The sequence below is a fragment of the Cynocephalus volans genome, chromosome 8 (genome assembly GCF_027409185.1).
Source record: "Cynocephalus volans isolate mCynVol1 chromosome 8, mCynVol1.pri, whole genome shotgun sequence".
Classification (NCBI taxonomy): domain Eukaryota; kingdom Metazoa; phylum Chordata; class Mammalia; order Dermoptera; family Cynocephalidae; genus Cynocephalus; species Cynocephalus volans.
The window spans coordinates 135,207,712-135,225,470 of NC_084467.1; the positions used below are offsets into that span (position 1 = coordinate 135,207,712).

General features: G+C 37.3%; 1 protein-coding gene across 1 annotated transcript in view; it reads left to right on the forward strand.

Moving 5' to 3' along the window:
- SOAT1 (sterol O-acyltransferase 1) overlaps positions 1-17,759 on the forward strand; it is a 66,518-nt gene that overhangs the window by 26,217 nt on the left and 22,542 nt on the right. Inside the window, exon 3 of the mRNA XM_063104724.1 lies at positions 13,915-13,973. Within this exon, the coding sequence (XP_062960794.1) occupies positions 13,915-13,973 (59 nt within the window). The remainder of the gene's footprint in view (positions 1-13,914; positions 13,974-17,759) is intronic.

A 17,759-nucleotide genomic window follows, 5' to 3' on the forward strand; every position in this document is an offset into this window, starting at 1 on the left:
TATTGTTTAGATCTTGTGTTTCTCTACTGATTCTTTGCCTAGATGATCTGTCTAATATTGACAGTGGGGTGTTCAGGTCCCCTGCTATTATGGTATTAGTGTCTATTTCCTTCTTTAGGTCTAATAGAGTTTGTTTTATAAATCTGGCTCCTCCAACATTGGGTGCGTATTTATTTATGATTGTTATGTCTTCTTGATGGATCAATCCTTTTATCATTACGTAGTGTCCCTCATTGTCTCTCTTTATGGTTTTTAGTTTAAAGTCTATTTTGTCAGATATAAGAATAGCTACTCCAGCTCTTTTTTCTTTTCTGTTTGCATGGTAAATCTTTTTCCATCCTTTCACTCTTAGTCTATGTGAGTCTTTTTGGATGAGGTGGGTCTCTTGAAGGCAGCATATAGTTGGGTCCTCCTTTTTAATCCAGTCAGCCAGTCTGTGTCTTTTGATGGGGGATTTAAGCCTTTTACATTAAGAGTTGTTATTGAAAAGTGTTGATATATTCCTAGCATTTTATTGATTATTGTTTGGTTGTCTTAGGTGTCTTTTGTTCCTTGCTTTCTGATTTACTGTTTGTTTTCTGTATTTGTTGGTTCCTTGGGTTGTAGATAGACTTTTTGTTTGTTTGTTTTCTCTTCTTGAATGCCATTTTTATTATACTAGTGGGTTTTTTCTTGGGTTTTTATGGCAGTGGTAGTTTTTTTCAGGAACCAAACCCAATACTCCCTTGAGAGTTTCTTGTAGGGGTGGTCATGTGGTGGTGAACTCCCGCAGTTTTTGTTTGTCTTAAAAATATACTATTTGCCCTTCATTTCGGAAGGATATCCTTGCCGGGTAGAGTATTCTTGGCTGGCAATCTCTGTCTTTTAGTATTTTGAGTATATCATCCCATTCCTTTCTGGCTTTTAGGGTTTGTGATGAAAAGTCTGATGTTAGTCTGATTGGAGCTCCCTTATAGGTGATTTGATGCTTCTCTCTTGCAGCTTTTAAGATTCTCTCTTTGTCTTTGGGTGTTGCCAATTTGACTATAACATATCTTGGAGAAGACCTTTTTGGGTTGAATACGTTTGGAGATCGTTGAGCTTCCTGGATCTGAAGATCTGTGATTTTTCCTATACCTGGGAAGTTTCCTGCCATTATTTTGTTGAATATGTTTTCAATGCAATCCCCTTTTTCCTCCCCTTCTGGAATACCCGTGACTCAGATATTTGAGCGCTTAAGGTTGTCTGATATCTCTCTATATTTTCTTCAATGCCTTTGATTCTTTTTTCTTTTTTTTTTGTCTTCTTGTGTTATTTCAAACAGTCCATCTTCAAGTTCAGAGGTTCTCTCTTCAACATTCGCAAGCCTGCTGGTTAAACTCTCCATTGTGTTTTTTATTTCGCTGAATAAATTCTTCAGTTCAGCAAGTTCTGCTACATTTTTTTTTTCAGGGCATTGATTTCCTTGTACATTTCCTCTTTCAGGTCCTGCATACTTTTCCTCGTTTCATCATGATGTCTAGCTGAGTTTTCTTGTATCTCATTCAGTTTCCTTCGAAGTATCACTCAAAATTCCTTGTCAGTCATTTCAAGGGCTTCTTGTTCTATAGGATCTAGAGCTTGAGATTTGTTATCTTTGGGTGTTGTACTTTCTTGATTTTTCGTATTTCTGGTATCTTTTCTTTGATGTTTATTCATTGTGGCAGGGGGTTTTACAGTCCACAGGTTTGACACTATTGACTGACTAAGATGTTACTGTTGTTGCCAATTTGGTATGGCTACCTCAGTGACTGCTCAGTTGGCCACTAGTGCCTTGTGTGTGTGGTTGCCTCGGGTCTTGGGCATCTCCAGGGAGCCACCTTTCTGGTCAGCTTGGACTTGGCTGGGCTGCTGGGTCACGAGGCAGTACTGCAGGGTGTATGGTGTCTGCTGAGCTTCCACCTCCCATGCTGGACATCTCCCTGTTCTGCACGCACTGGGCCAGCCTGCTGGGATGTGCAGAGGCACCGTAGAGGCAGAGCGTGTGGTCTTTGCGGAGCTTCCCCTTCCCCTGCTGGATGTCTCCCTGCTCCGTGCGTGCTTGGCTGGGCTTGGGATTGAGCCTGGTGGTGGCGGTAAAGCCTACCTGCTGCTGGATCATATGGCAGCGGCCCCCCCACAGGGTCTGTGGTCTCTACGGAGCTTCTGCCTCCCCTACTGGATGTCTCTCTGCTCCGTATGCACTGGGCTGGGCTGCTGGATCACGCGGCAGTGGTGTAGTCTCTGCGGAGCTTCTGCCTCCCCTGCTGGACGTCTCCCTGTTCTGTGTGCACTGGGCCAGGATGCTGGATCCCGTGGGAGCGGTGTCGTCCCCGCGGAGTTCCTGCCTCCCCTGCTGGACGTCACCCTGCTCCGTGTGCATTAGGCCTGGCTGGGAATGGAGCCATGTACCTGCGGTGAAGCCTACCTGCTGGATCACGCAGTGGCGGCCCCACAGGGTGTGTGGTTTCTGCGGAGCCTCTGCCTCCCCTGCCGGACGTCTCCCCACTCTGTGCGCACTGCGCTGGGTTGGGAATGGAGCCAGGTGGCGGCGGTGAAGCCTATCTGCTGGATCACGCAACAGCGGCCCTGCAGGGCATGTGGTCTCCGTGGAGCTTCGGCCTCCTCTACTGGATGTCTCCCTGTTCCGTATGCAGTTGATGTTACGTTTTTATAGTTGTAAATCAGTTGATTTGTGGGAGAGAGAGATGCTAGGGACCGTCTATTCCACCATCTTGACCGGAAGTTTCCCCCGAACTTTTTGAAGTACCCCTCTGACAAAGGAGCAAAGCCAACACAATGAAGAAAAAATAGTCTTTTCCGAGGATGAGAATTTATAAATTTGGAGGCCATAGTGACCCCAGAGAGAAAAGAGTTTCAGAAATAGGTTGGGAACTAATGGCAAGTGAGAAAGTGAAGATAGGAAGTGTAAACCACTTCTGCAGGACATTTTATATTAGAAAGAAAAGTACAGCCTGATTGGGTTATGAGGGTTGAGTGGATCAGTGGAAGGGGCTGTTGTTATTTTTAAATATTATTTCCCAATTTCAGTTATTTGTAATTCTCCCAGTATCTCTTATACCATATATTATTCTATAACGTAAAAAATTTTTACTTAAAACTTATTCTCATCCTAGGCCATAAATTCTGTTAAATCATATTTTGATGTTTAATTGCATATTTTTCTAAATTATCAAAGAGATTTATAACATGTGACAAATGTTAGAACCACAGATTTTGAGAATCGCTTTTGAACCATATCATAACAGCCCAGTTTCTTAGAGTGCAGCCTTATAAAACCAAGGTCACAGGTTTGGATCCCTGTACTGGCCAGCCATGAAAAAAAAAAAAAAAAAGCTCTGAATATAAATGTGAAAAATGTAACTGACTCAATGGGTTGAGAACATTCTGAATGATTTCTTAAAGGATATGGGAAGGATGAAGGTTTAGTATTGAAAAAGATGGGCTGTCCTTTCCTCTGACGCAAGAATGCTGGAAAAGAGAACTAAAGATAATTTTAAAAAATTAAGAACGACAGAAGACATTTAAGGATTTGGTTCCAAAAATGAACAACCAAAGGTTGCTTGGTAAGGCTGGGACTTGAAAATGGAAAAGGTTTTGAACTACTGCTGAGAGGAATGTTACAGAAACTCATCAAGAGGCAAAAACAAAAGATTGCATTTTTTCATTTCAGGCCTGGTTGAGAATTGACAACATTGGTTTAGAGTAAGCCCATTTTCTAAATTATTTCTACAGTGCATGGCAATTTGAAATTAGAGAAAGCAGATAGGCAATGTCTGGGGTTGGTGTGTGACATGTTAGGTCCAGGAAATTGCTGGTGATAATGAGGATAGTGAGTCTAGGCTGGGTAAGAAAACAGGTAAACCAAAACAACAATTTCCATAAGAAGAGAAACTGTTTCTTTCTTTAGAGCAATGAAACCTTTCCTAGAAATTCCCCAACAGACTTCTCATGTCCCACTGATCAGAATTAAATTATAGGTTATACTAGCTATCTTCCTTTTGCCTCTCCTCTCTTTTCTACCCTACTTCGTGCCCCAGGAGGCTGACTTTATGGACTATATGAATAGGCTCCCACACCCTCTGTGGATTCTGGTAGGGTTTGGTCAGAGTGGGGCACTGGCAGGAGATCCAAGGGCAGAAAGTAAAGTGGGTGTGTTTATAATTTAGGTTCCTTCCCTGCGGAGTAATAATTACTCCTGTTTAATATTTCTCTAAGGAGTTCTCTCTGGGTTCCAGTAACCGTTCCCTTCCTTTGCCCTTTCATGTCTTAGGATGGTAACAGCTTTCCTGATGTTTGTTACTAGGACTTGGTGTTGTCACCACCATGCTCTCCCAAGTGAGCTAATTGGCCATCCCTATATAGGTATCCGAACCTGTGGCCTTGGTGTTATCAGCACCACACTCTACCAAGTGAGCCATGGGCTGGCCCATTTGTTGCTTTTCTTAAACACTGCCCACACATTTATAAAAAGGCCTTCTTTAAATTCTTCTTGGTGAACAAGCTTGAGTGCATCATCTTTATATTGTCCATACACTCACTGATACTCATGTCAATTCTTAAATCACTTTCTGACAAGGGCAATGAAACACATGCCCTTGTTGGGGAAGCAACCAACAGTGTTCACCATAGCTATAAAAAAATAACGTGTAGATACCTGTCAGTTTTATTTGCCAGCTATATTTACAGTAAACTCAGCCATCTGGAACAGTGTTGGCAAACACAGCCACATTCATTTGTTTATATTTATAGGCTTTCTAGCACTACAACAGTAGAGTCAAGTAATTGTGGACTACATGGTCTGCAAAGCCTAAAATACTTTCTGGCCCATTACAGAAAAAATTTGTTGACCTTTATCTAGAACTACATTGTTCAATATGGTAGCCACTGGAAATGTAGTGTTCATTGTGGTTTGGTTGAGTACTTGAAATGTGGCTAGTCAGAATCGAGACACAATATAATTGTAAATACACATCAGATTTCACTTACTTGCACCTGTTTCTTTTTACTGTTAATGTGGCTCCTAGAAAGTTTTAAATTACACACGTGATTCACGTTATATTTTCACAGGACAGCACTGATCTAGGTAACTGGTAGTCTAGAAAGTAAGTAGATAAAAGCTGCCATTAGGCAAAAACCTATTCAATACAATATCATAAAGCAAAGAGAGCTTGGCATTTAAGAGGTATTTGATCCAGGTTCAAGTCCCCAAAAACCCAACAAGTCTTTATGCTATTTCCTTTGGTTGGAATAATCTTTCTAGCATTTGTTCACCATAATTTTTCCTTATCAGGAGACTTGGCTTAAATACTGACTTTCTCTGTAAAAGCTCCCTCAACACCCCCGTTTTCCCACAACCCTATTGTGTATCATGTATTATATTGTATTTTCCTAAGATCCTAAAGAAAGTGTTTGGAATACATACTTAGTGCCCTGTATATATTAGGTCCTCAGTGGTTTTTTTTTTTAATGAATAAGTATATAAATAAAGAATATAAAGTATATAAAAATATAAAGTATATAAATAAAGAACAAATGAGTTACCAATTTAATGAGCTTGGTTATTTGTCTCTTCTGGGGAACTGTGGCAGTAGATATAGTAATTGGTATAGTAATAGGGAGCAAAGGATTGCTACAAGGGAGCAGATTTGGTGAAAAGCAGTGAAGAAGCAGCCTAAGTAGAAAGGCACAACTCCCTGGGATTGTTTAGTGTAGGCCCGATTGCTCTGCATATTTCAGTTTTTACTAGAGATATCACTATAATAGTATAGTACAATAAATTATCACTCTTACTTGTCCTAAAGATTATGTATGCATGGTACAGTCAGTTTTTCTTAAGATATTAACACATGTGATACTTTTAAAAAGATTTTCATCAAAACTGGCTAAAATAAGATTTTTGACACTTCAAGGAATAAATTTTAAGCACTCAAGTTAAATGTAGTAAGCTTTACAAGTATTAGGTAACATTTATTCATGAAGATAAGAGTTGGAAGCCTGATTTCTTGGATATCAGAGAGTTAGGAAAAACAAAATCTTTAGTAGCTTTCTTTAAGGATTTATTGTTGGGTTCTGTTAAGTTTCAGTTAGAAAATAATCGACTCTTAGTGTTACCGGTTAGTGGTATTAGTAGACCTAGGCAGGTATTTCAGAAATTGCATGACCATCAGCCTTGGCTTATCGCTGTTTCAGGATCAATGTTTTAGAAATTTAGAAGCCTATAATTGACTTACATGGTTGGGTGTTCACACATGGTTCTTTATTTTTATTTTTTTATTTTTTTATTTTTTTTAAAGATGACTGGTAAGGGGATCTTAACCCTTGACTTGGTGTTGTCAGCACCACACTCTCAGAAGTGAGCAACCGGCCATCCCTATATGGGATCTGAACCCATGGCCTTGGTGTTATCAGCACCACACTCTCCCGAGTGTGCCACGAGCAGGCCCCACACATGGTTCTTTAAATCATTGGATGTTAGCTTTTAAGCATTTTTCTTTTGGCTTTTATGACATTTAATTTTAAAATTTTTACGTAGCCAGGAAGTAAAGGCTTTTTCTATTGAATATTGTATGAAGAGTTATTTTTAAGATGAAGGAAAATGAATTGAATTAGCTTTTTAATAAAATTTTTTCCACTTATTCAACTTTAATGTCATTTTTAGTGAGGTCTTCAGATACTCTTAAGTGTGAGCAAAATGTCTTTCCTTACTTCCTAGTCCCTGCCTCTCAAAGACAGTTAGTAATGACAATTATCATGTTATTTATGGATAGTCATTCTTTTTGGAAGTAATGCAGAAGTAGTGAGAATTAATCTTTTTTTTTTTTTTTTTTTGTCTTTTTCGTGACCGGCACTCAGCCAGTGAGTGCACCGGCCATTCCTATATAGGATCCGAACCCACGGCGGGAGCGTCGCCGCGCTGCCAGCGCAGCACGCTACCGAGTGCACCACGGGCTCGGCCCAGAATTAATCTTCTTCAGTGTCTCCTTTCCCATCGCCCCATGGTAGTTGAATTAGTTGAAGAGAAGAAGCTTCTATATGCATTTATTTGTGAAGTGCACAGCTTATTTATGAAATGTGGTTTGGTCGTAGAACTAAATAAAAAGTATATTCTTCCAATTTATAGAATAATCAAATCAGTTACCAATCTGTGAATACAGTATCTTCAAAATTCATCGTTTGCTGTTCATTCTCATTGTCATTGTTTTGGTTTAGGACATCATTTCTTGTCTGGATTTATTTAATTTCTCTCTTTTATATGATCCTTTCTACCCTCCAATATCAGATCAGTTATTTTCCTGCTTAAAATTCTTAGTTTACTCAAAGCCCTTGTTTTGATACATGAGCCTTTTATGATATGCCTCTATTTCTAGCCTCCTTCCTTCCCAGCCATAGACTTTGCCACTGTTGACAATTCTTGAAGATTTTCCACTGTCTCCTGGCTTCCACTTGTTTCTTTCTGGCTACTTTTAAGATTTTCTTTTTAAACATCTGTGTTTCACTATAATTTATATAAATAGATTTTTTTATTCTGCTTGGAATTCTTGGCCTTACTTCATCTGAAGATTGGTATCTTTCAATAATTCTGGAAAGTTCTCAGCCATTACTACTTCAAATATTGTCTCTCCTTGCAGAGCTCTGATTAGATGCATTTTAGACCTTCTCATTCTCTTTTTTTTCTTTAGTTTTTAAAATTTTTATTGAATCAAAATTGATTATACATATTTTTGGGGTTCAACATTGAAATATGTTGATCAAATCAATATTACTAGTACATATATTGTTACAAATCTTAATTATTTTTTATGCCCCTTGTCCAATCTCACCCCCTCCCCCTCTCCCTGCCCCTTGCCCTCTCTAATTACCCTAGATTTCTTCTCTCCTTCTGAAAGAATAATGCTTACTCTGTTGATCTGTTGCCTAGATGATCTGTCCAATGCTGAGAGGTGTAATCAGTTCCCCCAATATTATCATAGAGCAGATACTTCTTCTGTCACTCTGGAATGGGCTTTGTGGAGAGAGACATCCTCTTCTTTTCTTTATCTCTGCTGGTTACTCTCCTTGTGTCAATGGATTCCAGTGGCTGGTGGACCGTCTGCATGGTGGTTGTGTCGTCTAGCCGCTTTTGTGGCAGCGATGGTTATCATGGTAGCTGTGGTGGGCCACCAACATGGAGGTGATGTTTATGGCATGCTCCTTGGTGCTGGCAGTATGCCTGGTTGTAGGGAGTGACTGGTCCCCGGATCCACGCCTCAGGTCCCCAAGCAGACCCTTGAGGTGCTGGTGCGGTGTGCCTGGATGTGGGAGGGGGGGTGTGGTCCCCTTCTCCTTGCCTCAGGTCCTCAGGCAGGCCCTGAGGTGCTGGTGTGGTGTGCCTGGTTGTGGGAGGGGGGTTTGGTCACCGGCTCCATGTCTCACGTCCCCTGGTGGGCCCCAAGGTGCTGGTGGTGTGCCTGGGCTGGAACTAATTTTTTGTCCTTTGCTTACTTCTAAAACGGGGGAGCTTCCTGTGGGAACCAGTACTTGAACTCTGTGGTTGAGCTAAATTGCTGCTTTGCTGCTGTTTCCCTAGGGAAGGCTTTTTGTGTAGCTCAGGGTTTAATGGTTGACCTTATAGGTACTTCTGGCTCTCTACAGACCTGGTGCACCTGGGTTGTGTAGAAACTCTGATCTGGGCCTGAGTTTTTTCATCAAACTGCACCCCATGCAATTCTGCATTCCCGACCAGTCTTGTCTGAGTGGTCCTGTTCTGACTGGAGGCGGATCGGATGTCCTTGCTGTGCCCCAGTGTTCTCCTGGTGGGCCTGTCTCCCCAACCGCCCATGCTGCAAACACTTCCTATGGGACAGGCCCTGTGCAGATCACTTGTGATGACACACCAGCCTCTGAGTGTCTCCTTTTTTTCAGTTGTTCTGGCTCCTTGCTCCTGCATGGGTCCATGGGAACCCTATTAGTGGTCTTGCTGTCCTGGGAGCTGCCAAGGCCCTCTTCTCCCCTGCTGCCTCCAAGTAACTCCATCTGAAGGGCACAGCTGAGGCTTCTGCCGGCTCCTGCTCCATGTGCTCAGCAGCTTGAGCCTTAAAGCAGCCACAGCCCCAAATGCTCAGAGCAGTTTTTTCTTTCTCTTATCGTGGTTTCTCCCACCTTCATGAACTCCATAGGTCTCTCCTCCTCTTCCCCTGAGCTCCAGCGGCCCAAGCTTGGCTGATGTTACATTTTTATAGTTGTAAATTGGTTGATTTGTGGGGGAGAGTGATGCTGGGGACCGTACATTCTGCCATCTTGGCTGGAACTCATTCTCTTTTTTCCAAGTGACAGATTGTGAAAAGATATAGTCTAAATGTCCAAGAGAAGATTAGTTATATTTAAGCCATAAAACAGAATAATATATAATGACATTGAAAGATATTCACAATATATTGAGTGAAAAAAACAGCTTACCAAAGTCTGCATGAGTCTGTTCTTATAAAATATGCATATTTGCCAAAATAAATGGACAAATGATACTTCCCAAAATATTAGTGTTAGTTACTTCAACATTATACGATAATAAGTGGTTTTGTTTGAACTTTTTGGTAGAGTGGCTTGGGTTTTTGAATTTTCTGTGGGTGGTTATTTTTAAAATAAGGGGTGTGGGGTTATTAAGCTTACATTAGCCCAAATATGCCTCCAAAGTAAATATTTCTGTTCAGCATATTATTTCTGGGTAATTACTACTTCTGTCTTATAAATTTGAGTATCTTTCAATCTTCCTTTTACACAAAACACAATAGCAACTGTTGATACAGTAATAAAAATAAGTTATAACCAAGTAGAATAGAAAATACAGATTCTCATTTTAAAAATCATTCTGCTAAAATGATACAAAGTTACATTACCATATTTTTTTACAAAGATGAAGACAGTAAACTAGAAGATACAGTCTTCTGTTTCACACACGCAGCACTCATTCTGTTCTGTTTCACTCATTCATCTATGTAGAAAGTCTATATACATGATGAGATCTGTTCTTGGTTCCCATAATATAATATGTAACTTGATATTACTATTAAAAAGGTAAAATAAGGACTTTTAGTATCAAATTATAAAATTCCTTTTCTGGAAGAAATACTATAGTATTTGAAGGTGTGCTTTGAAAAAAAATAGTATAAAAGTGAAAGAGGTACCATTTTAAGATCACTAAGTCTTTGTTAAACTTAAATGAATTACAACAGCACTCTGTAATTCACTAACCTTAACAAGAAGTTCCAATAATTAATACTACTTTAGCAAGCAAAATGAACAGTGTAAACAGTTAATGGGCACTGAGTTTAATAGGGTGAACATTTACTTTTGCATTAACACTTAATATTTCAATTATATTAAATACATTGTTGCTTAAGTGATGATGTTTTACCAAAGAAAAACTTTAAAAATTTTTAATAAATACATCAAAAGCTAAAACCTAGCCAGGTTTTTATACAAGATATTATATACAAAGACAGACTCATTTATGAATAATGGCAAATTACATTCTAAATGAACTCTGCCCATAATTTATTAAAAGGGCAGGCATTACTTAATTCAGCAGCTTATCCTAAATTATAATAGCACTATGATTCAGTATGAAAATAAGAAACTGTCTGCAAATATGTGACAATAATAAATCACAGATGCAATGTGTATGGGAGTTATACAGAGCAACAAATTCTCATAAAAATTTAATACCTTTAAAATCTGATTTTTCTTTAAAATCATGAAAAAGATTCTCAAGTTAGAATTAATACCTCAATTAGTCAAGTTAAACACCAGAAAGCTACACCTGTGATTTAAGATATAGAAAGGAATCTTTCAGAACAGATAAATTAGAATGAAATGAATTTTGTAATATTTTTATCATCTTCCTCCAAAAACCCTGTACCTATTAGCAGTTACACCCTTTTTGCCCACCCCCACTTCCAGTCTCTAGGCAACTTCCATCATTCTGTCTGTTTCTACAGGGTTATCTATTCTGGACATTTCATGTAAATGGAATTGATCATACAATACATAGTTTTTTGTGAATGACTTTTTTCATTTAGCAAAATGTTTTCAAATTTCACTCATATTATAGCATGTATCAGTTTTTCTTTCCTTTTATTGTTGAATAATATTCCTTTATATGGATAGACTACACTTTATTAATCTATTTATCAGTTGATGGGTATTTGGATTGTTTCTACTTTTTGTTATGAATAATGCTGCTATAAGCATTTGTGTGTAAGCTTTTGGGTGGTCATGCTTTTATTTCCCTCATGTGTACACCTAAGAGTAGAATGGCTGGGTCATATGGCAGCTCTACATTTAATATCTTGAGGAGCTTCCAGACTGTTTTCCAAGGCAGTGAACCATTTTATATTCCCACCAGCAATATAAGATGGTTTTAATTTCTCCACATCCTGGCCAACACTTGTTATTTCTCTTTTTGATTGTGGCCATCCATATGCGTGTGAAGTGATATCTCATTGTGGTTTTGATTTTTATGTTCCTGATGGCCAGTGATATTCAGTATCTTTTCATGTGATTATTGGCCATTTTATATCTTTTTTAGAGAAATATCTATTCAAATACTTTGCCTATGTTTTAATTGGATTATTTATCTTTTTATTGTTGAGTTGTAAGAGTTCTTAATATGTTCTGGATACAAGTACCTGATAAGATTTGCAAGTGTTTTTCTCCATTATGTGGGTTATCTTTTTACTTTCTTGATGGTGTCCTTTGCAGCAAAAAAAGTGACTTTTAAATTTTGATGGAATCCAGTTTTAACAATTTTTTTGTACTGTTGCTTGTACTTTTGGTGTTTTATCTGCAAAGCCATTGCCTAGTCCAAGGCCATGAAGATTATGCCTTTCTTTTCTTTTCAGAGTCTTATAGTTTTAAGCTTTTATGTTTTTAGGTATTTGAACTTTTTTGATTTAATTTCTATATAATGTCTGAGTTCAGGGTCCATCTTCATTCTTTGCATGTGGCTATCCAGTTGTCCCAGCACCATTTGTTGAAAAGACTCTGCTTTCTACAATCAGTTGTTCTGGCACCTTTGTTGAAAGTCAATTGATTGTAAATGTGTTTCCTTTGTTGAAAGTCAATTGATTGTAAATGTGTTTCTGAACTCTCAGTTCTATTCCATTGTTCTATGTTGTCTATCTTTAAAATTGGGTAGTGTGAGTCTTCCAACTTTGTTTTCCTTTTTCAAGATTTTTCTGGCTATTTTATGTCCCTTGAATTTCTATATGAATTTTAAGATCAGTTTGTCAATTTCTACAAAGAAGCCAGCTGAAGTTTTGATGAGGATTGCTTTGATTCTGTAGAAAAATTGGGGTGTATTGCCATCTTAACAATATTAAGTCTTCCACTCAACGAATATGGGATCTTTCCATTTATTTATTCCATTTTCTTTATGGCATCTTTCATTTGCCTCAAATATTATAAAGCTGATGAACTAACATTCTTGGACATAACCTTTGGCATCTATTGCAATCTTTCCTGTTTGAGATACGGCATTTTTCATTATTCTTGCCACATTGGCAATTATATATCTTGTTCTCCTAAACTTTCTTTTGAATCACTATGTCTTCATGATCATTCATGTTCATCATAAAACTGTATAACATAATGACTTCCTCCAATATGGCCTGCAGAAATTTCAAGTCAGAAACACCTGTTGTGGAACTATCACCCTCCATCTCCAGTGTAGCCTTAGTTGGTCCCATCTCCAGTCGGTTGTGGTTGGACCTCTTCCATGTCTTTTAACCTCTCTAACCTCTCTAGTATTTTTCATCACTATTTCTCTAGGCTGTATTCTGGATAATTTCTTTTGATCTATGTTCCCATTTACTAGTACTCTCTTCAGACATGTTTAATCTGCTGTTTAATCCATCCATCGAATTTGAAATTTCAACTGTTTTTACTTTCATTTTGAGAAATCTAGTTTGTTCTTTTTCAGATCTGCTTGGTTAGTTTCTTGTTTATGTTTTCAAGTTTCACTTTTATTTCCTTTAAAATATTAAACATTCTTATTTTATATCCTATCCTGTAACTGACAATTCTAATATATTTAGTTTTTCAGATCTGAGCCCCTTGGTTTTTGTTTCTGCTGTTTCTCCTGGTGTGTTTTGTGATCTTTGACTATGAGCGTCTTCTTTTTCTTGGAACTTTACTGGAATTCTTTAAGGCCCTAGTTGATATTCTAATCTTCCTGGAAGGAACTGCATTTGCATTTGCCAGTAGCCTGGGGACACAACTTAGTTTTGTTTTAAAATAAATTCAGGTTTTTGAGACCACACGGTGCAAGTTTAGATTGTCTCTAGCTTTATGTGGTAGTGTCCTGTTAGATCTTTACCATTCTGTAAAGTACTGTACTCTGTATTGTCCTGTAAAAACACTGTACCGTGTATTGCTGCCAGTGTAGAAGCTCAAGGTTTCTAGAGTTTGGCAAGAATCCTGGTGTTTCTCACATATCCCCTAGGGTTCTAGTTTCATTTTACTTTTTTGCCTGTGGATTTGTACTAAGTTGGCAATAAGTTTTAAAGTTGTTTAGTTTTTAATGTTTTACCCAGCATCTTAGTAGTCTCCATTGCAGGATCTATTCAAAGAATCTAATTTTCCATACTGCCAGAATTGGATCTACAACATCACATGATTTAAATTACTGTGTGTACATTTAGTGGTTTTTTTCCCCTACTTAGTATTTTTGTGTATAAATTTCCTTCTATTTATATTGCCCTTGGTTCATTTTTAAGAGCTGTGGTAAATGTTTTGTGGTTATACCATAGTTTGTACAGTTATCTTTGTGTTTGTTTGGTTTTCAATTTCATGATTTAAATAGTGTCGCTAGTTAGCTATATTCATCAACTTAAAGTCACTTTTTTTCCCTTCCCTTAGGTCAAATTGACATAAAATTCTTGATAGCAAAGAAGATACAGTTGATAGCAGAGGCAGAGGTAAGTAACTTTCTCTTCCAGAAACAAAAATCTAGAGTTTTAAATAGTTTTGTTCAGTAACAATTTTTTTTTAAATGATACATTTTTATTTATTTATTTATTTTTGGTGGCTGGCTGGTATGGGGATCTGAACCTATGTCCTTGGTGTTATAAGGCTGTGCCCTAACCAGCTAAGCTAACCAACTGACCAGCCCAGTAACATTTTAATTCTAAATTGCTTGAAGAATTATTTACCTTTCTCATCAGTTGACATTATCCTGCGATGGAACAGGAAAATAAGATCTGCCACTTTGTCATCCTGCATAAGAACCAGATTGCCCTTTTTTCTCCTATCCCATCCATCATTGTCATTTTTTCGCTCTTACTAGCAAATCTTGGATTTAGTGAACCATGTTAATAGTTGATATACAGTAGTTGAATGTCTGTATGAATGCTTTATCAAAATACCTGTCATGGTTCATAGTGAATAAAAGACCTCCAATAAAGGTTGAATTTGAACCTAGAGGTAGATTCTCTGTCAGGGAAGTAGAAATAACTCAAAACAAAACAAAACAAAACCAAAAACAATGTGGAGCCACTTCAAGTAGGGACAAATAGTTCTACAGGTCCAAATTCAGCAATACCCTTAGGAAATTCAAGATGATAAAGAACACTTAAAAAAAAAAAAAATATATATATATATATATAATATTATCTGTGCCTAAATTTAAGTTGACTTCAAATCCAAGTCAACCTCCCATTTTCCCAATGAGAAGGTCACTTCCAAAATTTATTGGCCAACTTGAATATATAAACATCCAATGATGTAGATGAAATAACCCTGTTTTTATTTATTTAGTTACATGTATATGTGCACGTACATACATAAGCATTTATTTAGAATAATTTAAATTTGGAAATATTTTTTCTTATTTCTCTGTGAGTCTCATAGAAATATTTTTTATAATTATATTTCATAAAATAATGTATGTCAGATTATTTACATTCACTTTGATATCAGTGTCTTTGTTATAATCAGAGCTAGTTTTTCAACTATCTTCCAAGGCCTGGGGCATATCCTTTTCTCTTTCTTTTAATTTGCTGGAAACACAGTACTTTTGAGTCCGGGGATGATGCTGTCACCAGAAATTTTGTTATAAGAACCTATTTACTTAACATTAAAACATTCTTCTTCTTCTCCCCAACTCAATCATTCTGTAGGTATATTTGTGATGTCTACAATGTAATCACTTATTGTATTGCTTTATAAAGTGGTATTGAAAAGATATATTTACTATACTTGAAACTGTGAGTCCAGACTCCTAGTTAATAGGGTGTTAAATTTTATTTTTCCTGATTCCATTAGTTATACGTGTAAGCCTCCAAAAATATAGTGATCAAGGTCATTTCTGGTGAATATCTTTTCCAGTTAGTACTTTGTTGCTTCATTACAAGAGACTGTATAAAGACTTGATTATTAGGCAACTTCTTCGAGTGATAACTTAGTTTTTTTTCTTTTTTTATGATAATTTACAATTTTGGCTAATAAAAACTTTTCATATATTGGCACATGTGCTATTTTTAATGGCCATTCTTGCAAATTCAGTGTTTAAAAGAATTTTTGTTTCTACGGTTTACTAGTGTGCTTCTGACCTGTCTTATTCCTCTAGACAGGCAGGATACCTAGGTTTGTCTTCCATTCCTTTTCCAATTCCTCTCCTGTCTTCTGTTCCTTCTTCTTCCTTTCCTAGTAAGAACTCTAAGCCTTATTATGCTCTATTTGTGAGGGAAGGTTTCAAATAGCCGAAAGGTCAGTCTGTCCCTGCTATCATTGCTACATATTTTAGAAATTGAAAGTGGGAGGGGAGTCTATTTCTATACAGAATCACAAACCCAAAGGGGAAAGGGACTGTGGTGTGGAAAGGTGGGGGCGGGGGGGGGGAGAAAATACAGTGTGTTTAGTCGAACTTGAATTTCAGATAAACAGTGAATACTTTTTTAGTTATCATGCAATATTTAAGACATACTTAGACTAAAAGTCATTTGTTTATCTGAGGGTCCTATATTTTTATTTGCTCAATCTGGCAGCCTACAAAGAACTCTATGAAATTTTAGATACGTAGATAGAAGAGGTCATATGAAGTTACTTCAAAAAGTTCATGGAAAGATTCATATTATATTTTAATTCTATTTTTCCACAAATTTTAGAAGTACCCCTGTATTAAGGAAAGGTGTGCAGAAGGTTGTCAAGTACAGAGCAAGTTCTTTAGTCTGACAGGAAGAGTGAGGGAGGTGATGACTTAGTGGGTTGAACTGACTGAATCTTTCACGGTCACTTCCAGGTCTAAAATGCTTGTCATAAAAAAGTTTTAAGTACTTACTTTTTATCTAGTGCTAGTGTAGTCATACCAAATTGTGTAATGCTGAGTCATGACCTTTTGTAATTCTTAGAATTGTGTTGCAACAAGACTTAAAAAGAACTTGGAAAAGTCCAAGTGAGATTCAAATGATTAAATTTCAACGAATTTACATCAATAGATAAATTAGCGTTGTTTTAACATTGTATTAAACTGTTTCTTTTGGTTGCAAATACCAGAAAACTACTTTGGCTTATTTAGGCATAAAAGGAAATGTATTTGAAAGATATTAATGTATCATAAAATTCTAGGAGAAGTTGAATACTTAAGCTCTGGAAAGAAATAGGGATTTTTAATAGGAAGAGATTAGATATTTCTGGATAGTTTATTTAATAAGGTTTCCAGTCACACTCTTTCAAAGCTCAGAGCTTCAGATTTATGGAAGAGAGAATTGAATTTTGGCCAGAAGGGCAAAGCCATATAGTACAGCCCTGGCCTGGTCACTGAGTGCCTGTCCTTACCTCTGAGTACAGCTTCCAGAGAAAAGTGAATATGTTGAGAAGGGCTAAGAAAGTGTCTTTACTATCAATATTTGTAGAACTTTTATTAATGTACATAATTTTATAGAGGGAATGTTAGGCCTAATGTGAAAATTGAAGGGATGAAAAAATTACTTCCTATTTCTACTTCATAAAATTACACATATTTGTTGCTACAGATTGTTTCTTAAATAGCATTTGAAGTATTGTTTTTCACATCAGTATCTTATGCCATTGCCCAGCCATTAAATAAGCAAACTGTAATGAGTAAGACCCAGATGCTATGTCTGCAAATGAAGGTTACTCTCCATGTTTCATTTCTTGTTCAAGTAACCCCTTCTATGAAAGTTTTTGGATAGTGATGATCTATTTAATTTATTAGTAGACTGCTGGAGAGACAAATCTAAGTATTTTCTTAGGAATTCTTTCATTATTATATAAATTATTATTAGGTTTTGCTGTAATAGTAAACACAGAAAAAGTAGTGGCTTACACAAGATAGAAATATATTTCCCTCTCATGTTAATGATCCAGAGGTAGGAAGTCTAGAGCTGGTATAGTGTCTCCATGGTCCTCAGGGACACTGTTCCTTCCAGCTCTTTGCCTCACTATGGTGGGCTGTGATCTTCCTTTTCATTATACATATGGCTCCAGTCCTTTTATCTGGGTTCCAAGCAGCAGAACTGAGGTGGGGAAAGAAGCGGGTACCAACAGGTAGCAGCTATCTTTTAAGGAATTTTTCTGGAGATTCTGAAAAACCAATTCTGCCTATATCTCATTGGCAACCTAGGTGCAAAAAGAGACTGGGAAATTTATTTATTGTGGGCAGTAATGTACCCAGGTAAAAATCAGGGATTCTAGTAAGAAGGAAGGAGGCAAAGAATGATAGGATTGATAACTAACATTGATTA